General features: G+C 47.9%; 1 protein-coding gene across 12 annotated transcripts in view; it reads left to right on the plus strand.

Annotated features, from left to right (window-relative positions):
- Window positions 1-23,247, plus strand: part of CHD6 (chromodomain helicase DNA binding protein 6) — a 99,765-nt gene that overhangs the window by 15,240 nt on the left and 61,278 nt on the right. For 5 of the 12 annotated variants that reach the window (XM_085557841.1, XM_085557845.1, XM_085557843.1 and 2 more), the window contains exon 1: window positions 8,061-8,380. The exons of 5 other annotated variants lie outside the window; for them this stretch is intronic. In XM_085557841.1, coding sequence (XP_085413967.1) covers window positions 8,209-8,380 — 172 coding nt within the window. In that variant the 5' untranslated portion in view covers window positions 8,061-8,208. Of the gene's footprint in view, window positions 1-8,060; window positions 8,381-23,247 lie in introns of those variants that run through there. 2 more of the 12 variants (XM_085557851.1, XM_077787054.2) reach the window with 1 other exon arrangement.

Raw genomic sequence — 23,247 nt, forward strand, 5'->3', positions numbered from 1 at the left:
AAGCACAGGGATCTCCAGCCTGAAGTGTGGGGTTCCTGTTCCTCTTCAATGTCACTGATGAGCCACCAAGGGGTGCTTCCGTTCTGTCACATAGGAAAAGGAGTGAGAAAAGCTGCTGATGTCTAAATCAAAGAATCATAGAATATAATAGGTTGGAAGTAATCTTAGCTTATCTAGTTCCAACCCCTCTGCCGGGAAGGTGGCAGGGATACCTTCCACTAAATGCGCTTTTAGTTCAGGGTGGACAGCTGAGGCATGGACCCCAATTTGTGTTTGCGGAATGTTGTGTGTCTGTAGTGTCATTATGTGGTCCTGGTTTGCAGTGTGCCCTTACTTTCCGGGAAAGGTATCTGCTGCAGGACCTTGTCACTTCAGCAGAGGTGCAAGGCAGACTGTCATCCCACTGAACCCAGCATGTGCTTCAGGGGATCAGAGTCTCTCACTTCTGGCCTGGGACCTGAGTATTCAGGACACCTGCTGAGAAGCAAATGTGATCCCTTTGCTGGTTTTTCATCACTTCGTTGAGATGTGGTGTGTGTATGTGCAGGGTGCTGAGTGGCTTGGTTGTGTCATTGAATGTCTGCCACAGGTATGGGCTGAAAATCAGAATTTAAGTATATTGAGTCAAGTCTCCTCTGGAGATACCACCTCCCTGGATACAATCCTGTGAGACCTGCCCAGGGTGAAACCTGCTTTATCAGGGAACTTGGACAAGATGATCTCAAGAGATCCCTTTGAATTCCAACCATTCTGGGATTCTGTGTAGTGGTGTGTGTCTGCTTACCAGATGAGTGTCCAAGGCTGTTTCCTGGTTCTGCTCTTTGCTGCAGCAGCTTTGTAGTGGCTTGAATGCAAAGTTGCTATTTAGCAAGGGCAAAGAAAGAGTGCAGGTTTTCCAAATGGGTTATCACCAGTGTTTTTGGCATATAGGTGGACATGCCCACACAGGCCTGTGAGTGCCCCTTATCCTTCCAGAGGTGGCTTGTGAGCTTTGCTTCTTTTAGAGTCCCAGGTCCTGTTTTGGGTCCCAGGTCCTGGAGAAAGCCACATGCCCCTTTTTATTTGTCCTTCTGAAGGGGATCATTAAAGGTGTTGATTTTTGTTTTACCTCCACTTGTTTCCTAGCTGCAGCCTATTTCCACAGATAAAATCAGTGCCTTTTCCCCCTTTTAAGAAGGCTGTCACCTGTCTTTTGCAGGCAACTTAACATGACACTGTACTGCAGGAATGTGCTCTAATAAAATAAAAAGAAAATACTGCTGTTCTGAATAAGGTGTGTTCTCAGGTAAATGCCATTAGTTTCTGCAGATGCTGAGGCCTCTGATTTGTTTGGGTTTGTGGCCCTTTTGCCTGTTGGTGACAAGCCTGTGGACATGACCTGGGGGAACACAGGGCTGTGCTAATGTTGCCTCAGGGCACCTCTGGGGCTGAGCTGGCTTGGGGGAGCTTCTGAGCTGCAGCCAAGGCATGTGGACAAGTACACCTGTGGTGTGGGTTGGGGGACCTGGGGCACCTGAACTGTCAGAGAAGAGAAGGGAGGACAGGCCTTGAAGATAATACAGACCCTGGAAGTAAAGGCAAAACAAAATTAGGACTGCATTCAGAGATGCTGACCCCCACCTTTGTCACCATGCTGCAGATGAGATGTCCCTGCAGGAAATGAGAGTTGCTCTTCAGATAAAAGCTACGAATAAAACCTCCTTTTTGAAGTGCCTTGATATGTCTGTGACTGAGGGGCTGTTAGGACATCTTGAGACAAAGAATGCTTGAAGGGATGTTGGTGGGAGAATGCCAGAGATTGCTCTCAGAGATTGAACTCTGTGTGTCTGTGGGTCCAGTCCTTGGCAGTGGTTGTGTAGGGATCTTGGGAGCACACATAGGTTTTGGAGAGAGGAAAAGGCTGAGGCAAGTCTGGATGTGTTCCCAGGGGAACGGTGGTGTAGCCTCTGACTGTGCCATGTGCCTTACAGGTTTTGGGGGCTGTTTGACAGTTTCCTGTGAACCATAGAATCAAAGCAGTTTGGAAAAGGCCCTTAAGATCATTGAGCCCAACTGTAAACATAACATTGCCAAAGCCACCACTCAACCATGTCCCCAGGTGCTAAAGCCACATGTTTTTTAAATCCCGCCAGGGACGGTGATTCCAGCACTGTCCTGGGCAGCCTGTGCTAGTGCTTGGCAACCCTTTTGGTGAAGAAATTTTCCTTAATCTCTAACCTAAACTTCCCCTGGTGCAATATGGAGCCATTTGTTCATATTCTACTACTTGGTAGAGGAGTCCTCCTCAATCCACACTCATGTCAGGGAGCTGTGGAGAGTGAGGTTCTCCCTGAGCCTCCATTTCTCCAGGCTGATCTCTCCCACAGCTTCCTCATTCACTCCTCATCAGACTTCTGCTCCAGATCCTTTCCCAGCTCTGGTGCCCTTCTCTGGATTTGTTCCCTGAAGATCTCTCTTGTTACAAGGGGCCCAACCACTGAATCCAAGCTCCATCCCCCTGCATAATTTCCCCCAAAGTTGTCATCCTGTTGGGACCCTGAGAACTGGTCCTGTTTGACTGACTCTCACCTGTGTTATATTACAAGGAAGAACACCTTTTTGTCGGGTATTTTGGTGATCAGTGGAATTATGCTGGGGATATGTAGCCTTTTTTGGGATGCACTGCAAAAACCAGAGGGAGTTTGAGATGTGAGAGTCCACCAGCAGAGCCTCCTAAAAGGCAAGTAGGATGTGAACTGAGAGTAGCTTGAATGGTGCAGATGCATCCCCTTTCCTGCTCTTGGAATATATAACCTGTGGGCACAATCCTCTCCGCTTGTTAACACATGCTATGTTTTCAGCTTGTTGGCTGTGGAGACTGTTGGATTTGTGGGCCAGTCTAATTTACAGTTCCTTTCCTTTCTGCAAGATATGTTTTAAATGTAATTCAATCTTAGGGGGTGTTGGTGCTCTTTGTGATGAAGCTCCTCTGTGCAGCTGGAATAATGCTTGTCTAGCTCTCACTGTTTTGCAGTGCAAATCTGTGCAGTGCCTCAGGCAGGCTCTTTTTAAGGTTTCAACAAGAATGGTGTTGTTTTTGAGAAAGAGATTTTTGATCTTTTACCCGTCCTTGTAAAAATTCAGCCAGCCTCAGCACACCATCAGCCTCTGAAAACAAACATTTGATTTTTAAAAGTTCGGTTTGTTGCTCTACTCTATTCCCTTTGCACCTGAATGAAGAAGGGCAGGAGCCTGACACCATACTGGAGGTTAGGATTTTTCCGTTGTTTTTTTTTCTCTTAGGGAATTTTCTCCCATTTGTTGCCTAAGAGATGAAAATGAGGATACTTAGGAGAGACAAAAGAAGTGGTCAAGATGGGGGGAGGGGAGCGGTGCAGCTGGCTATAGGGCGTTCTGTTGGGAAGGGCAGAGATACCGGTGAGGGGCTGGGCTCAGCTCCCTCGCTCACTCTCGCCCTTGGCATCAGGGGCGGGACGGGCAGGCTGCTGCTCTTGGGAGAATTTGCTGCCCACCGCGTTTTGTCCTGCGCTGCTTTCTGCTTTCGGCGGCTGAGCTTCTGCTCGTGAGAGCAGCTGCTGAGCTGGGACCATTCCAACACCCGACCTCGCTGGGAACGGGATCCCGGCCCCTCCCTGTTCCCGGAGGGAGCGTCTGTGGCTGCGTGCTGCGGCTGCCGTGGGAGCCCGCCTGCCGCCGCCCCGCCGCTCTGGGCTTTTGTGCTACGCCTCAGCCTGACGCCCCGAGCCCGCCGCTTGGGGCTTACTACTACCCTTCGACTTGTCACCTCCATGGGGCTGCTCGCCTCGGCTGTTCCAGCTGCTTCCGAGGTTCCCGCTGCAGCCGGAGGAGCAGCGGGAGCGGCTGTCCCTGAGGGCTCCAAAGGAAGCCCCTTCTCCATCCCTTCCGCCAGCCCGCCGCCATTGCCGTGCGCAGAGAGGCGGCCGAGCTGCGCCACAGCGCCCCCTGCAGCCGCGGGGGAATCATCGCCCCGCCCTGCCCGGCCGGCAGCCAGCGGCGCCCCTGCTGGCTGTGCCCGGAACTGCGCCGCAGGGGAAGGGGCTGAGCCGGGAGAAGGCTGGCGCCGGGTCTCTGCCTCTGCTCGCTGTCGCTGCCGGGCTTGGTGTTTGTTTGCCTGGCTATCACACACACGCTAGGAACGAACTGCTATTCCTTTGCCCGTATCTTTGCCTGAAAGCCCTGTGATTTCAAAGTTACAATAATTAGGAGGGAAGGGGGTCATGTTCTCCATTCCAAGGGAGGTTCCTGCCTTCCTTGGCAGACGCCTGTCCTTCAAACCAGGACACACCACCTCAGGCTTTGTGTTGCCTTACATGGAGAAATGCCTTTCTCTGAAACCTCATCCTCATTCTCCTCCTGAGCCTGAGACATGGACTCCCATGCATTGCACAGACATTGCACAGATAAAAATTTCTCCCATCCCAAGTGTTTGGCAGCCACCTTCTAGCTCTACTCCAGTGGCAACTCCCATCCTTCAGTCCTGTTTCTAGTCTTCCTTTTCTTGGGAATGGGTAGACATGGCCCTGAAGCCATGTAGGCAGACCTGAGACTTTCTAGCATAGGACTCCTACCATTTCCTCTGGTAGCCCCTTCCTGACTCTGCTTGCAGCTCCAGGCTTTCTCTCAAACCTAGCTCTTTTTTTCTGGGGAAGCTCTAGAGAAGGCTGCTGAGCCATTTTTCAGACCAAAGGTTTTTTAAGCCCCAGTCTTTTTGCAGGCCCCCACTTTGCTTTGGCAGCTTATTGCCATCTCTGTTTCAGTTGTATGTCAAGGCTTCTTCTGTCCATCAGTGTTACTCCAAACCTAATTTTATACCTGAACCTTTTGATGAGAACTGTTGTACTAAAGGTGATTCCCAGACAAGGGCTTCTAACAAACTAAAATAATCTTTGGCGTACCATTTCTAACCCTGTTCCAAATGCAGCCCTAAGCTTTCACTGTTTGTCAGCCTCAGCTGCAGTTCTTGCTTTTCATGTGAGCCTTAGGACTGGAAATCCAGATAGAGTTTTTCCAGCCCATGGATCTTGGTAGCCCCCACTTGGTTTCAGCAGCCCTTTTCCCACCGCAGTCCAAGTGCAGCTTTAGGCTTTGTCCCTCTCACAGCCCTAACCCTGATCCTGGCACTGGCTCTCATATTTCTACAGAGCAATTGAAAAGGCCCCACATCCTGGATGAAAACTGACCCAGCCCAGCTGTCTTGCCAGCTCCTGCTTGGCTTTTGAAGCCCTGGCTCAGCTGTAAGCTTTCACTTTCACTCAGACCTCTTATTTTTTGTGAAGAACTACAGGGAATACCCCTAACCCATGGCTCACACCAAGGTTTTCACTCATCCTGGGACTCCGGGCTGCTCTCATTTGCCTTTGGCAGCCCCTTTCCAGCTTTGCTCCAGCAGTAGCAGTAGACATGCTGCTTCTGAGCCTAACCCTGTGTTTGCCAGTGGACTGTGAGAATGGGATATAAGGAAGGGTTTACAGCCATTTCCTGGCAAAAGGTGATCCACATGGGTCTCTTGGCAGTCCCTCTCCCATGGTGCTGTGTTACCATTCCTTTCAGTCCAAACCCCGACTTGAGCTGTCTTCCAGCTGAACTGTACAGAGCCTTCTAAAGCATTTTACAGGCAAGCCTCTTTACATTTTGCCATCCCTTTCCAGCCTCACATGAGTGCTAGACTCTGGACCCTTATGCTGATTTTGCAGCAGAGCCTTAGCTAAGCTCCCCAGCCTTTTTCCAAATGAAGGCTTTTTCCTAGGTGAGGCCTTATGCAAGTCCTTCTTTGCTCAGGTGAGCTCTGCTGCCTCTGCACTTCTGGGTTTTCTTTTTATTAGCCATAACCCTGATTTTCCTGAGAAGCTGTAGAGAAGTCTTCTACCAATTGCCTCAACCAGTGTTTTCTCCCAGCCCAGCATTCTTGGAAGCTGCCATGTACTTTTGCAGCCCCATTCCAGCTCCAACTCTGGACTTTGTCTTAGCATTATCCCAACCCTAATCTTATTGCCAAGGTCATTCTTCAGGAAGGTGTCTGCAAACTCGGGTCTTTAGCAACCTCTACTTTCTTCTAGTGGGCCCTTTCTGGCCCTTCTCAAGCTATGAATTTTGGCTTTTCCTTCAACCCTAATCTTAAATTCACATCTGAAGCCCAGCCAAGGGCTGCCAGGGGAGGTTTCTTCCAGGCCAGGTGTTCTGTGCCATCGCAGTGCTGTTACAGCCCCACTCCTACAGCTGTCCTGTGCACATGGAGGACCTGTTTCCCAGGCTTGCCAGATTTTGCAGAACAGGGTTGAGTTGGGGTTCCTTAAAATTTTATGTGCATATTTCTGGATTTTTTTTTAATGTCAGAAAACTGCTGTTTCAAAGTCAGTCAGACAGGGCTTGAGCAACATTAACTCTCTTTTCCCCTTCCTTCTTGTTTGCTCCATGGGGATGCCAGGCAGCTGTTCCTTTTGTCAGCCGTGCTGTGGAAGGATGTTAGCACACACTGGCTGCTCCTTCCCAGTTTTGCATCCAAGCTTCAGATTTGGATTCCGGCATTGCCAATAGCATGCAGCACTGGTGGGCAGGATTATTGCTGTGGAACAGCCACCTACAGAATTTCAATTAATAGTGCTTGTTAGACCATCACTGGGGTATTTTCATTTTGAGTGTTTTCATCAGTGCCCTTTAAGTATTCTCCTGAGATGTGAGAGGGTGTGGTTGAAACACTGCAAAATCCATGGACACCCCAGACATCAGGCTTCTGGAGAGAGGGAGAGGTGCTGCTTTGAGAGGTGGGCAGCAGATGCTTCTGCTGCTTCCCTGGCGTGGAGGCAGTAGAGTTTGGAGGTGACCTCTCATGCTGCCATAAGGAACTTCTTTATGGACACAAATAGTTTTTCAGCCTGTAAAACAGTTTTAGAGATCTCATGTGGCTTTTAAAGGTACCCTGTGAAGATTTGATGGAAAAGGAGCCAAGAGCACATTGCTGAGTGCATGTGATGAGGGGTATGAGCTCTGACCCAGGCTCTTCCTCAGACCCTCAGCCAGAAGTGCTGCATGCCCCCTGCACAGGGTCTGCACCTGCCCCCTGCTGCTCTGCAAGGAGAGGTGGGACAAGTCAGGATTGAGCCTTCAGTGGAAAATTGGTGTATTTTATATTTTCCTATAAAAACTGCAGTCTGGAAAATGGTTTCAAAAAAGCAAGTATGAAGTTTAACCTTCTCGGAAACCTTTTCCTTTCCTTGGGATAAGCAACAATGAGAGTGTATAACAAGCTGTCAGGCCGTCCTCCTCCCAGGCTAGGTGGCCAGCACCCTGCCTCCCCTGGCCCAACAGTCCTCTCAGAAAACTGAAAATAGTTGGTATTTCCTATCCCCAGAGCAATTATTTGATCCTCTGCAGCTGATCTCAGAGCTAACAGCTGGCCTGGGCAGGGTCCTGGGCTGGGGGACCCAGGCTGGGTTCTGGAAGGAGCTCCGTTAGCAGCCCTCAGTGCAGGGCTGGCTGTGGTGGATACTCTCCTGCAGTTCACGTCCCAACCTGTGCAGGCTCACTTGTGTTGCCATTCCTCAAATGATCTGGATCTGGGCAACCTTCACTGTTGTCATACAAGGTGATAAATATTAGAAATTATTTATTCTTCTGTGGTAATTTAAACACTGACAGTTTTGGACACAAGGTTGTTAGGCTGACACGTTAGTATTTGTTTAGGAGCTTTGAGCAGCTGGAGCTGATCCATCTGCTGATCCAGCTGATTTCCTTCTAGTTGCTCTCAGCCTGCAGGCTGTTGTGTGTTGCAGTACCTTCCCAGCCAGATTGAAGTAGCAAAACAATGAACGCTATTTGCTGTTCTTACAGACTGCTAACTATGTTGTATGTAAATTTAATCAATATTAGCTGAGTATTGTTTGAGATTCTTTTGTCTTTTAAAGTTTCAAAACCTGGCCACAAATATGCGTATCACATTAAATTAGTGGATTTCTTTGGATTGTGGATTTGAGGTTGCTGTGGGATGTGTCTGAGGTTCTCTGAGATCTGTTTGTGGGCCAGGGGGGACCCTGAAGAGCTGTTGTTTCCATGCTGTGACAAGTTGCAGGCACCCTGGCATTGTAACTATTTTTGCAAATTACATACTAGGAATTCCTTAGTGTCCTGTGGCAGTTTGTCTTAGATTTCCTGCTTCCAGCACTGTGACTTTAAAATGCTTTTTACAGGTTCATGGTCACAGCAGCATTGGGGGTTTCTCTGTGGACCTCATGTACCATGGCAGTGACTGTGTGGGGCACGCTGGAGTGGATGCATATGGGGACACTGGGACCTGCTCAGAGGATGCTGCCACAGATGCCTCTCACCAAGCCTACTGTGGCCCAAGGACTTCTCAGATCAGATGGTAACAGTGCTATTTTGGACATGTTCAGCTCTTGAGGCGAATGTGGGTCTGAGAATAAAGTGTGCTGTGTTAGCCTGGTGCTGTGGTAACTCTGCTGGGTAGTCAGACTCACAGAGGGATGGTGAAATGTTCTCCTGGGCTGGTCCTTACTCTGGCCAGGCAGTGTGGTCAGGGATGTGCTTCCAGAAGCTTGTTAAAAGGCCAGGGATACTTTCTCATTGGGAGAGCACAGTTGGAGCTCAGCATAATTGGAGGAAAGAGGCTGGAAGCTGTTCTTGGTAGGGCTGGGTACCTCCTCTTGGCAATGTGCTCTGAAGTGAGGTGTTTGTCCAACATCCCTCATGCTGGACAAACTGATCTGGCGAGGAGATCTTCCTTACGGTACCGATTACTCTGAGCCTTCCCCAGCTAGCCCTTGCCAGCACTTGGATGTGGGGTTGCTGGTCACTCCAAGCAGTTCTGTTTTGGATTTTCCTGAGAATTGAATGTGGAAAGGGTGAGTACTGTGTTTTTTTCCTCCTTCAGCACTCTCTGACCTCAGGCTGGCCTTCCTGAAAGCACAGCCCTCAGTATGCAGAGCAGCAGGAGAGCTGGGGTCCATCACGTGCAGCATTCCTCTTGCTTTTGCTCCGTGGGGCTGCCTGTCTCCTTGTTTTAGTCCCCTAAACAGGATAGAAATAAACATACAATATAAAATAATAAAGACAGAAGCAAGGAAGATGCAGAAAGGCAGGCTTCCTGTTCCAGCACTGTCCCTCACAGGAGCTTGGGACAGAGCTGAGAGAGGAAGCTCTCTGATGCACAGAGGAGCAGGACCATGCTGTCTGACGTATGGACAGCCCCAGTAAGAGCTTTGGTGATGAACGGTGCCATAGCTTGGCTGTTGGAAGATGCCTGAGTAGAAGAATCATGAACTGTGGCTGGGGTGTCACCTGGGCAGAGAATTTCAACAGAACATAGAGTTTTAGAACAATAGAGGATGGTGTGAGGAGAACTGCAGCTCATGCGAGCTGGCCTCTTTGAGGAGGTTTGATGCTGTCAAGGTATTGTCTAAGAACCTCTTGCTTCATTTCTATGCTTCAGAGCTTTATAGGAGCCAGGAAGGATGTGCTGCCTGTGTAGCTGTCAAATCCTTGCCTAGCATGTGTGAGGCTGTGTTTGCAGAAGTGTACACTGCTGTGGGTTGCTAAAGGAACCTGTGGGACACCCAGAACAGTGATAGCAAGGGGCAGGTATCAGGGCAGAGCAAGACTGTAGGAGCGAGTCCTACCAGTCATGAGTCCTGCTTGCCGGGATCCTGCACTTGGGCTGGGCATTAGTACCTGTTCATTGTGCTCTGAACTGAATCCAGCTACTTCTTGGGTGCCATACACTTGATACCTGCTCCCACCATATGTAGAAGGGTGCTCAGAATATCTTCTGGCTTGGTTTCATCTGAGTGCTCTCATTCTGCTGGGTGACTGTTGGAGCCCAGGTTTCCTGGTCTAGTAGCGGTGTAGCAGCTGCATGTACAAGTTGAGTCCTTGGTGCTATGCTTATGTTGCCCAGCATGTGCTGGGCAGTCAGGTTGTCCTTGAGAGTAAGTGCACAAGTTTTGCTTGCTCAGAGCTAGATTTTCAGCCGGTGGTGTTGAGCAAGCAGGAAATTGGATACCTTGGTGTAGAGACATGTTGTATGGTAGAAAGTCTGAAACGGCACTTTGGCTTTCATGCCAGCATCCACCTCTCCTTCTGGCATGCAACAGGATGTAGGCAATGGCAGTCTGTTTTTCCATCAGGTGTGATCTTGAAAAGCATTCTCAGCATTGGCCCATCTGTGATGGCTTTGTCCTGGACAGTCCTTGGGGCTGGTCACAGCTGTCTGTGACAGTTCCAGAAGGCAGTGCTACCCCCCAAGTGCTGTGTCTTCCAAATGTTGTGTTCCTTCATGTCTGCTTTATGTGGATGAGTTAATACCATGCAGGGGTGCTGGGCAGCACACTCTGACCGAGGCTCTGCACTCCCAAAGCTCCAGCTTGGATGTCCTGCAAGCACTGTGGCTAAGCCAGGCTGAGAGGAGTAGTTCGCACATGCCTTTGGGTACATATCTCTGTTACCCTGTTATCCCTGTTACCACTCTAGAGCTTTATTCCTTTTTCTTCATATGTTGACCTCTTCTCCCCGACTTGGTAAGCGTGTTTCTGCAATGCCTGTTAAAAGTTCTTCCCAAGCCCTGGAGATCTTGTCCCTTTACAGGCTGACCAGTCAGAGCCACTATGGCTTCTCTGTGCCTTTGCTCTCAGCTCATTTTCAGTGCCCGTTTTTCTCTGAAGATCATATTGAGAAGATCTCCCATTTCTGAGGGAAAACAGAGGTGAACCACTCTGCAGGACATGTGCTGGATGGAACTGTGTGTACAAATGAGATAGAGGATCACTCCTCCCAGGGAGCTGTGATTGCTTTCACAGTGTGCTCGTGGTACTGGTGTTGGGGCTGCATGGCTGGAGTACTGTGCATGTCCAGAGAATACTGGTAGCCTTTGTTAGTGAGCCTCAGCCTTTGAACTGGGAAAATCAGTCCTCCAGCTGCAGAGGAGACTTTGGCCACTCATATGAGAAGGCTGGTAGAAGAGGGAGAACACATGGTTAGTGCTTAGTCTTAGATTGGTGTTAGCTGAGTTGTGAAATTTCTGATTATGTTCTTGGCTTCTGCACAGATGTTGTGACTCCTGGAGTAGCCCAAGCAAGAGCAAAATAGTGACATGATGTGGACTCAGTCTGTGTGAGGATGGCTTGTGCTTTCAGAACAATAAAAATAACTCCAAAGGCGGAGGATACTAACCTAAAGTGCCTCAAATTGTGTAACTGAAAACGTCACTGCTAGCAGCAGATGCTCTGCAGAGGCTGTGCTACAGCAACTTGGGTTGCTTACGGAGAGGGACAAAGCACAGCTTTCAGCACTGCTCTGCTCGTCTCTTGAAATGCAGCAAGACAGTTCCTAGTGTGTGGTCAGCCTGCCAGCATGTGAAGTGTTGGTGTGCTCACCACGTGTGCATGGTGCCTGGCACTAGGAGCTTGCTGAGGAGGTTGTGCCATGACCTCATGGAGGACTTGTCCTTGGCTGCTGAAAGTGTTTGATGCCTGTGTGGTGCAGGAGTGTTGCAGGCTGGCAGCATGGGGGTGGGGCACACATCAGTTAAAAGGTGTAAAAAAGCATAAATGGAGAATGAAAACTCCCCACTTGTGACCATGGCGGTAAGCCTGCAGTGCTTGAATTATGTGCTGGTGAGAACATGTTGATCTCTGTATGAAAACCATAAGCTTATTTAGAAAATTGGGCTGTCTCATTTGAGATTAGAGTTCCTCTTTAATCTGCAAATTCTTAATTAGTATGGAAATAGATTGTTAAGTGGGTTCTCTGTGCATATATATCCGCGTAGCAGTGCAGTGGTGCACCTGCTCCTGAGCAGGTGGTGTGCATCCCTTTAGGATGATGGACAAGTTCCTGGCTCTGAGGCCAGGCAGGATGCTCTGGATACAGCAGGCAAAAGCACACCAGCACCAGGCTGACATGATTGTGTCCCTTTCCTCCTGTCCAGCTTGTCCCCTAGGAGATGCTGGGAAGAGATACTTGCTCCAGAGGATTATCACAGAATCACAGAATATTCTGAGTTGGAAGGAGCCTACAAGGATCATTGAGTCCAGTCCTTAAATGAATGGCCCATATGGGGGATTGGACCCACAACCTTGGTGTTATTAACACCGTGCTTCAACCAACCGAGCATTATGAATAGTGCAGTATGTTAAATGCCGCAGGTTCCCTGGTGTCTGGGGTCACGGCTGCCTGCAGTGACTCTGGCCCCTGCCAGCACAGCTCAAAGGAACCTTCCACACACTGGAATGGCATGTCATCCTGGGAGCTGGAACCGGGCCCCACAAGGACCTGGGGTGCTGCCATCCTCTCGAGGTGCCCTCTCTGTGACCAGCTCTATATGCAAATAGGAGACAAAGGGCTTTCTTCTGACACCTGTAGAGGCTTTGGAGGTCCTCTTCTTGCATTTGGAAGAGTTTGGACATGGTCAGAGTGGATATCCTGGTCAGAATCATTGAATCATGAAAGTTGAAAGAGATGTTTAAGATCATCAAGTCCAATGGCCCACCCAGCACTACCACTGTAACCCCTAAACAACATCACCCAGTGTCTGATCTAGCCCCTTCCTTCTTACTTCTTGGGATGGTGACTCCAACTCCCTGGCAACTTATTCTGGTTCCTGACCACCCTAACAGTGAAAGATTTTCTTCTAATATCTAACTTGAATCTCCTCTGTCTCAACTTAAGGCCATTTACTCTTGTTCTCGAACAGCAGGCACAGCAAAAGAGACCAGCCCCCACCTCACTACAGCCTTCTGTCAGGGACTTGGAGGGAACTATGAGTTCTCCCTACGAGCGTTCTCTTTTCAAGATGGAACAAACCCAGCTCCCTCAACCGTTCCTGCTAAAGCATTTTTTAGAGACCCCTCACAAGCCATGTTGCCCTTTGCTGGATATGGTCCAGGACCAAAATGTCCTTTTGTTTCCTTTTGAATTGAGGGGCCCAAAATAGAACATAGTACTCAAGGTGCCTCACCAGTGCCAAGTACAGGGCATTGGTCACTTTCCTAGTCCTGATGGCCGCACTATTCTTCCCGTTGGCCTCCTTGGCTACCTGTGCACACTGCTGGGACCTCCAAGTCCCTTTCTGCTTAATGGTTCTCAAGCCACTCCTCTCCCAGCCTGGAGCTGCATGGGGTTGTTGTGACCCGAGTGTAAAACCTGATACTTCACTTTACTGAACCTCACGCAGTTGTCCTCAGCCTGTTGATTGAGTCTGTCCAGATGTCTCTGTAGAGCCTTCCTACCCTTGAGCAGACTAAGCAGATCTTGAGGTTAAACTGTCGCCTCTGGATCTAACTGATATCCCAACCTTATTTTATCTAGAGAGATGGCTCCAGTTCTGTGGGAATACAGGGGTGTACGGTGGGTGTGATACTGGCCCAACACCAGACACCCACAAAAGCTTCTTGCTCACCCTCTCCTGCCACAGCTGGGCAGAAGAGAGAAAAAAAATGACAAGTGGTTCATGAGTTAAGGAGCATGAGAAATACTTCAAGGGCAAAACAGGCTCAACTTAAAGTTGCAAAGTGAATTTATTACTAACAGAGTCAGAGGAGGATAATGAGAAGTAAAATAAGCCCTTAAATTACCAGCAAAATCAGAGGAGGATAATGAGAAATAAAATGAGCCCTTAAAAACACCTTTCTTCCCTCAGTCCCTCCCTTCTTTCCACCGGCTGTGCAGGGAAACAGGGTGTGGGGGTTCAGTCAGTTCATCACTCAAGGTTTTCTTCCACTGCTCAGGGAGAGAAGTTGTTTCTGTGTGAGACTGTGGGGTCCCTCCCATGGGAGACAGTTCTCTGTGCATTTCTCCAGTGTGATTTACCAATCTCACGAGCAGCAGTCTGCCCAAAACTGCTGCAAGGTGAGCCCCTCCCACGGGCACACAGTCCTCCCAAAACTGCTGCAGCGTGGGTCACTCGTCCACTGGGTGCAGTTCTCCAAGGACAGGCTGTTCCAGCCTGGAAGCAGGGGCCCTCTCTCTCTCCACCACTGGATCACAGCCTCCTCCAGGCATCCACCCACTCCAGTGTGAGCATCTCCACCGTGGGCAGTGGGTGGAGCTCTGGATCCTCTGTGAATCCCCATGGGCTGCAGAGGTCCTCACCACAGCCTGCAGAGGAACCTTGACTGGCACCTGGAGCATCTGCTCCCCCTCCTTCTCCACTGACCTTGGTGTCACCATGTTGTTTCCCTCACATGTTCTCACCTCTTTCTCTTCTCAGACTAAAAGAAAAAACTGTGCAACTTGTTTTGATTTTCTTCTTAAATCTGTTATCACAGAGGCGTTACCAACCTCTCAAATTAGGCCAGCTTTGGCCAGCAGCATGTCCATCTTCAGAGCCATCAGGAACTGGCTCTGCAAGGCATGTTAGAAGCTTCCAAGCAGCTTCTGTGGTGCCCCTGCTACCTAAAACCAAGCCATGCAAAACCAATACACCTGGGAAGAAGAATTTCAGGCCACAGGCAGAGGGCTGCTTTGGCAGCAGGGGGCTGGCTTTCCTTTCTGCTGGAGAGCCCAGGAACATCCCTGTCCCTCACAGCTACTCTTAGGAGCGCTGGACATGTGGCAGAGCCCAGCTGCCTGTTCCCTATCTCCTGGTGAAGAAGCTGTGATCTCCTGCTGCTGAGGTTCGTGAAGCACAGCCAAAGGTTCTTCCTGTGGGCAGCTGGCTCCTGGCACTGGCTGCTCTTCCCTGCCCGCAGCCTTTGTCCTGCCAGTGCAGTGCCACCACCTTGGGATCCTTCCCTACCTGAGTGCTGGGTGCCTGGGAAGGAACAGGTGGGGTGGTGCCAGAACACCAGCCCATAGGAGCAGGGGCCAGGGCTGTGTGACAGCACCAGGGCTGGTGGTAGCAGGGCCCTGCAGCCCTTTGCTGGGCTCTGGAAGCAGCGAAGCAGAGCCACTTCCTACAGCACTAAATGTCTGGGCATCCTCCAGCCCTCGTTCAGCTGCTGCAGCTGCCTGAGCTAACACTGTACAAAAGGCAACGAGTATGCTGGGGCCTAGGCCACTCAATGTGTGTTATGCACAATATATGGTTTTTTTATTTGATTCCTTATTTAAAAAAATATAAGTGTCCTGAAAACCTAGAGTTTAGTGATAGGCCACTTGTGGGCCACACAACAAGAGACTTCCAGCCTGGTCTAGCCCCATGACAAGGAACTCATAGCAAGGTATTTATCTTGACCTCATCTTGCCAGAAGTTTTGCTGCTGTACAGACAATGTCTGAGCCTTTCTCCTTCCCTGGTATCTCTTGGGTCTCAGTGAAACCTCCTGTGTGCTCCATGTGGGACCTTGAGTCTGCTGGATAGGAGCAGAGGGCTACAGATGCCACCAAGTCTCTCTGGGCTGGTGGTGGCCCTTCCCCAGGCCTTGAAGGTGGACAGAGCTGAACTGGTGAGATGCAGTGGTTCCCAGAGCAGTGCAGATCAATGCTACTAGTGTCCTGCTTTCCTGCAATGGGAGAGTCCTGTGATGCTAGATTCTGTCCTGGTGCTGTCACAACAGCTGTATCAGCTGGAGATATGCACAGGCACCTTAGAGTTGTAATACTAGGTGCCAGGGCTCAGCCAACAGCTTGGAACTTTTTTGGGTGGTGTAAGTTCTGCTCTGGCTCTGGGAGCAGCAGGTTGGTTGGCCTGCAAAAATCCTTGGGGTGTGCCAGGTACTTAAAGCTAAGTGTCACAGAGTGATTCTTTGGGGCAAGGCAGTAGTGGGGAGACCTCATTGAGTATAGAAGGCATCCCAATGCCTTGCCAGGGCTCTGAGGGACTTGACAACCTTTTGATGATGTAATGAAAACTGAGAGCAGGAAGAGAGTGCTACTTCTCACAAGAGCTGGGGTGTGCCAGATCCGTCTTCTGGGTTACTCCAGCAGAAAATTGATTGAACACTCAAACAGGCTCTCCAGGGAAGTGGTCACAGCACAAGCCTGTCTGATTTCAAGAAATATTTGAACAACACTTTCCAGTGCATTATGGGCTTCTTGGGGCAACATGTGCAGGGCCAGGAGTTGTACTTGATGATCCTGATGGGTCCAGTCCAACTCAGCATATTCTATGATTTGGTGTTCCTAGAACCTGTGAGGGAAGGGCTAGGAAGTTAGAGTTGGGATAGGAGCAGCTTAACTGAGTGAATGGTGACAGGGCCTGCTGGGGGCCAAGCTGAGGCAGGTGGGGGAAGAGCACTGTGTTCATGTGCTGCTGGCAAGGAGGGGTAAGCTGAGCACCTTGGAGCCTCCTGTAGCACAGGAGTGGTGAAAAATGAACCAAACCTGGTTCTCCTACACATCTGGCTGCTTGGGATGGGACTGCTCCCTCTTGGAGCCCAGCAGGATTGTTCTGAGCTGTTGGACCTACTTGGTCTGAAATCGCTGTGTGGTCCTTCCTGGAGAGCAGCTCTATTGCAGCTGCATGTGTCTTCTAGCTTGACCTAGTGGTGTATTTTCTGGGCCCTTCTGGAACACATTTGCAGCAGTCCAGGAGGGGCTGTGCAGGACAGGCTTAATGTCACTGTTTTGAGACAAATTTCAGAAGAAAACATCCTGGAATGAACATTTCCTCTGAAGAGAAAGGGCTTCCGGCTTCCCACAGCAGAGCAGTAGAAGCAGCAAGCCAGCAAGTCCAGTCACAGTGCCAAAGTAAAAAAAAACAAAAAACAAAAAACAAACAAAAAAAAAAAAAAAAAAAAAAAAAAACACAAAACAAAACAAAAACAAACAAAAAAACCCACAAAAAAAAAAAGAACCAAAACTAACCCAAACGAAATAGCAGGATTTTTGGTCAGAGACACTAGTGTGACGTTAGTCAGCCTATGTGGAAAAGGGAAGAAGTGCTCCTCACCTCGCCCCTAGCTCCCTCTGGAAGCCCTGACCTGGCTCCCATTCATGGTGGTAGTCCTGGAGCCAGGGAGAATGGGGGTGGGGTCAGGAAAAAAAGAGCAAACCAAAAATTATATAGGATAATAAAACATCCCCAAAACACTTTGTAATGAGAAGAAGTTCTGTGTCGTTCTGTTCACAGATGCCATGAAAATCCTCCCTCATGTTGTGGTACTGGTTGCCTTTCCTTGTTCCCACCTAGCTTGACTTAGATGTGGGCCAGGATGGCCTGGCCTGTGCCATGTAGCCAGGATCAGAGTTAGCAGTCTTTGCCTCTTCTTTTCCGTAGGGTGGCATGAGCCGTGGAGCAGCATCAGCATGCAGAATTGGTCACCTCATGCTGCCCTGAGCACTGCCCATCTGTAGTACCTGTTGAGTTTTGGTGTTCCTGCTGGGGAGGGAGAGACAGTGTGGGTACAGGGAGGGTCACTGGGGCTGGCCTGTGGGTGACAGCAGTGCAAACTGTGTCCTTGTGCTAGTGAGTCTGACAGCTCACCCTCATGGAGTGGGGTCTGCTTGTGTCATGGTTTGACACTGGCACAATGACAGCGTCCCCATGAAAATGTAACCTATCAATTGAATGCTGTGAAATGCAATCGGGAACAGAGCAAAGCAGGCACAAGCTTAATAACAAAAAAAAAAAAGAAAAACTTTATTAAGCTACTACTATAAAAGAAAGAAAGGAAGGAAAAAGAAAAAAAAACACACAAAGATAAAAATGAAAACCTTGCAAAGCATTCCTCCTCCCACCACCCAACTCCAACAAACCACAGTGAGACACAATCTGGACCCCAATCAGGTTTCCACCTTCCAGACAATCGATACTCAGTCCATCGAGGGAGAAAGAGTCTCTCCTGTGCCACAGACCCCCCAAGAAACACAGCTCCACATCCTGTGTTTCCATGTCACACATGGCACCGCCCGGAGAAAAAACGTTTGCCATGGTGACCCTTCTCCTTTCCATGCACAATGCTCTCATCACCAATGCACGGATGGACAGACTGCTTTTAGGATTTTTCCTTTCAAGGATGTCCTGCCAAGAGGGGAGAAAACAACAGTTCAGTTTTTCATTTTTTCCCTCTGGGAAAAAATTCCCCCTGGGGCCGAGGGTACAAGAACAGAGATTTTCTTCTCTTCTTCTCTGAAGACAAGGGGGCACCACCACAAACCCCCTAACTTTCCTCTAGAGGTTCACTCCACTTCTGTCTTTTCCCAGCTGAAGCAGGTCTCTTGACTCACTGGCATCCTCCCAAAATACAGTCTCTCTTGAAGGAGAAGATTGGTTCAGTTTATGGCCAACACAGAAAAGTCCAGACAAAAGCCATTCCTTGTCCCCCTCCCATCTAGAATTTCTCCTTCTAACATCCCAGGGTCCAAGGTGTCCTTCTTCCTCTCTTTCAAACTGAGGAGGGGAAAAAAAATTCACAAAGCTTTCATTTCTCAAGGAAGGGTTAAAAGTCCGAACTCCCAGGATGGCTCGATGCCCAGACATCCAGCAACTCCCACGCACTGGGCACCTTGCAGCTCCCCCTGCTCCTCCTTCCCCGCGGTGAACTGCTGACAAAACTGCTGCTGTCTCTTTCTCTCTCCCTCTTGGGAGAGAAACTCTGGGGGGGGAATGGAGACATCCCAAATTTCTCCACCCTTCCATCTGCAGGGGCCAGCCCGGTTCCAGTCCCTCCACCCTTGGGCCTGCCTCAGTCAGGCCATGGGCCTTCCCCTCCCCACCCAGCCACAGCCGGGCAGGGGAGAGGCTGCAGTGCATGTTGACTAGAACCAAAGAGAGCGAGTTCCCCTGGGAATTCTGCTTTCAACCCCTCTGTGTTCTCAGAGGCGTGTCCACCTTCAATTGGTCAACATCCAAATTGACCTCTTCCTTATGGAAAATTCTTTTTCCGTGTCAAACCACAACAGCATGGTACTGGCAGTAAAGGAGAGGCAGGTGTTTTTGGGATTTCTATCTTAAAACACTTGTCAAATACTTTTGAGGTCTTTGGCACCTGTTGCTGGTACTGTGGAGCAGACAACTGCCAATGGTTGGCTGCCCAAAAAGCATCTACTGCTGACAGCTCTGTTGAGTGTGCCGTGGCTAGAGCAGCAGTGGGGAGGGCGCAGACTGAGACCTCATCCTGCCCCCTTGACTGTCACAGCATGTTTATCCTGAGGAGCTACAGCAATGCCCCATCCACCCAAGATTGACACTGTTTCTGATGTTGACCCTGCATGTGGCCGGGCTGCTCCTGGCCTTCCTGCCGCCACAACGCTGGTGGGAGGGAGGCAGTGAAGCCAGCTTTCTCCTGCATCTGGCAGTGTCGAGAAAAATCAGGGCTGGGCAGGTGTGTGTCATCTCACCATCTAACCTGGTCCTAAGAGTGCATGAAGCCTGGAAGGGGAGCTGGGCACTGTTTCTCTGTGTTTGGGTTTAGCTGCTCTGGTGGTGCCTGGGAGCTGAGGCCATTGCAGACAGTGGCTGAAAAGTTCTGCTGGCCGGGCTGGACCACAGCCACTGTTGCAGGGAGCCTGTTTGCCCCAGAGACGTGTCAAGGTGTAGGCAGTTTGGATTCAGGCACACCTTAGAACACACCAAAGTTCACATGACAACAGCCAAAGTTTATTGTTGGGCACCCCCATTTATAGGGGCTTCAGACTTCCTGTGCTTACACACCTGCTTGGTTGGCATCTTAACACCACCCAGCTCACTGGCCAATGATATGTCTGCATTCATAATTAAATGGGATTAGCTGGGGTCTCTGTTTGAATTTGAATATGACCTGTCGTTACCATTCCCGAGGACTTGTTTGCTTCCATTCTCTAATGAGCTTAGTCTGATTGAGTTGGTGTCTGTTATGGCCAATTTATCTGTGCAACTTCAGACCAGCTGTAGCTGTCACAGTTCCCCCTTTCTGTTTAAAAATGCAAAGTATTCTTTGTCATCCTTCTGCAAGGTCCTTCTGCAGACAGGATGGCAAGACAGCATGATGACGCAGATGGTTCCACCCAACTGGACAAGCCCAGCCCCTCCCAGCAGCGATATATCCTAAGTATCATTGGAGATGTCCAGGAGCTGTCAAACAGGATTACCGGCAATACAAGTTTTCAAAATAACATGCTGCAGGCTTGTTACTTAGAAGTTACAATTTTACAACTTAATCCTGCAAAAAGGAACATTTCAACTTTAGAACTGTGAGAAAACAAACTAACAGGAGAAACAATTTTTCTTAGTTGGATTTGCAATTCATGTCCTTAAATAATTAATATCCTTCAGTCCTCACATCTTTAAATATATTTACAAATTGCAACTTTACACTATAAACAAGAAACTATTCAATTCAAAACCATCTCAATTAAAAACACACATCCTTCTGCCACTGATGTCTCCCAAGTGCGTGAGTCTTGGGGTTCAAGTAAGGTGATGGGTAGGTTGTTTTACCATTGTTGATAATCTTCTGCCTCTGACAAACTGTTGGCTTGCTAGGTCATATTATGACTTGATTGAAAAACATGAGCATACCCAAGACTTTTAAGGGGGGGGGTGTACATCCACCCCAAATCCCCCTTTATTTGTTTTTACAATTTAACAGGAATATAATTCAACCTAACAAAACATGCATTTTTGAATTAAATTAACAAGGTGAAACTCACAAATGCCTATATGCTTTGTCATCATCCAGGGTCTGAGGAGCCCCCTTTTCACAACAGGGACTTGGAGAGCCTTTTCCGGATAAGGCTTCCATGTCTACCTCAAAGGAAGGGGGTTCAGCTTCTGCAAAGTCAAAGCAGCTAGTCAAAGTGACCTGCTTTCACTTTTAGCACAAAAACACCTGGGTTTGTTGGCATACTTTCCTTGCCAGCCAAGGCCAAGGTTTTAATCATAAACCACGATGCGATGTGTTGCTGTTGCGGCAGGACAGGAATGAGGAGACTCTGACTCAGAAGGCTGCTGAGAGTAGAGCTCCTATTTATTCAAAATGCATCACTCTTTTGTACAGAGCTTCGTGAGGACCAATTCCATTGGTCCTGAAGTGAAAACAACCACACCACTGGTGCAGAGTGCTTGACGCACAGTGATAGAACTTAACTATAAACAATGTGAACAACAAGAGAGATAAAGAATTATTTACATTCTTCTCCAACTTTTTCCCAGGCTTCTGCCTGGCTGAAAACTCTCCATTTCTCTCTTTGACTGAATCTGAGACCAACAGTGATGTGATAAACCTAACCGAGACACAGGATGGTTCCTTTGATGGTTTTGAGTTGGTGTGTTCCTGCCAAAAAAGTAAATGGCACTTTCAGAAGAGGATGTGTATATATATATATATGTGTGTGTGTGTGTGTGTGTGTGTGTGTATATTGTTATAGTTATTTACAGGCTATTTATAAGGGTTAAAAGTGACACATCCTTGTGTTAATAATGTCCTTAAAATATTTGATTCTCAAGGTCCTTGAGTAAAGTCACAAGTGAATTGTCACTACAGGCTCCCACAGATGGTCCGTGGTGTATATGTGGAGCCCTCAGACTTCCCATGCAAAGGCCTTTTTGCTTGGGTGTGATCTTAGCTTATTATTTGATGGGTGTGTACAATGTTAACAACATTATTTAGCTGTATTTTTAGAATCCCTTTGCATAGTCACAATACCAAAAACATAGTGCAGAATCAGTTGGGTTATCTGTCTCTATAAATACATGTAGTTTGCAGCATTACAGAACAGAGAGGACACCTAGGAAGTTGTTTCTTGATATCTGAGGGAATTAAGTTAATCTCTTACACAGCTATTGTACTGAGTCATTCAGTGTAAGAGATGACACACTGCAGGTTCCCCAGAAGTCAGAGGAATTGGCATTAATTTTAACATAATCCTTGTTATTTGCAGAGGTGGTGAACACAATGCTGGCTTAATTAAATATGGACAATAATATCTGGTAGAAAACGTTTCGGGTCTCAGCTTCAGTCTACCCTAAGTAATGAGACCTCATTAGATAAGTGAATATAAAGCATCTGTTTTGATTTGGGTCTCTGTTTACTTTTAAATGCTGCAGTACCTAAAATTGTCAAATCAGCACTTCCATGAGCATTCATTTTGCAAAACTAAATATTGGGTAATACTGGGTTGTAGACTAAAACAATAACATTCCTCTGTATAATTTAAATCACACTTTGAAGAAATTAGTAGCCTAGGAGTTATGTACAAAGAAAACCTGCATCATTGTTGAAATGAAATGCAGAATGTTACTGCTACTCCTGCTGTCTCACATACCTTTGAAATAAATTTAACAAGACCCTTAGAACGTATTTACAGGTTTACAAGTCAAGTTTCAGAGAAACTAAATAATGTCAAAGAAGATTATATAAAGCAATGAAAAGCATATGTACATTTTCTTTATGACCTTGGGATTTTACTCCTTAAAGTTAAGTTTCCGTATCAGTCTATTTTCAAGGTAACTGTTTATCCTAATAAATTCAGATACATTTCCCCTTTGATTACAAAGCATTGCACCTTCAAGGCATATAATCTTAAACTATGGTGCCAGGTATGCACAAGTCACATTGTCTCAAACAAGGTGAGCTCAAACATAATAAATCCACTCAGACATGTAAACATTCAACTTGTTATGCAACTGCACAAACATCTTCCTCCTAGACCAAATTAGTACCTCTATGTTTGCTTTCATGAACTTAGAGTGTTCTTTTGGGGACATTTAAAGCAAACAGTGTCTTTGAATTCTAAAGTGTCATAAATATTAAGAAAGTCTATGTCTCACTGAAGTTGCCTTCTGTCTGATGCAGGAAGGTAGCAGGAGGCTGTCACAAAGGGACTGGCAATACTATGTATGCCACCTCTTTTCACTGGGCAATTGGTTGGGTCACTGACAGGGTAGATTGAATTTATAACACAGGGTAACTGTTTATAGAAGGTCCATCACTGGGAAATATTAGAGATATGATTGAAATTAAAGTATTAAAATATTAGCAATGTGGTTGGAATAAAGGCATCACCTTTATTCTTAGCAAGAAAACCTCCTTTAAAGCAACATGCTAATGTCTTCCCCACTAAATCTTCAAACACTGCAATCCAGAGATGGCAAGACTGCGATAAATTCTGTTTGATCTAATTTTAAACCCATAATGAATTTTAGTCCTCTATACCAAATATTTGTGTTGTGCAGATTGAAATAAAAATTCAGCAGTTTTTGTCTCCTGTGTAGTCATCTTATGTTCTGATTCACGACTTTGGAATACTAAGAATTTTACAATACCTTTAAGGATAATAAGTATAGGAATTGCATAAATGTAATAGAAAAGGTCAAATTCAAGAACAAAGCAGTCTTTTCTATTCTGGACTTTCATTCTGG

Source organism: Lonchura striata, chromosome 20, assembly GCF_050655825.1.
Source record: "Lonchura striata isolate lonStrDom1 chromosome 20, ASM5065582v1, whole genome shotgun sequence".
Lineage (NCBI taxonomy): Eukaryota > Metazoa > Chordata > Aves > Passeriformes > Estrildidae > Lonchura > Lonchura striata.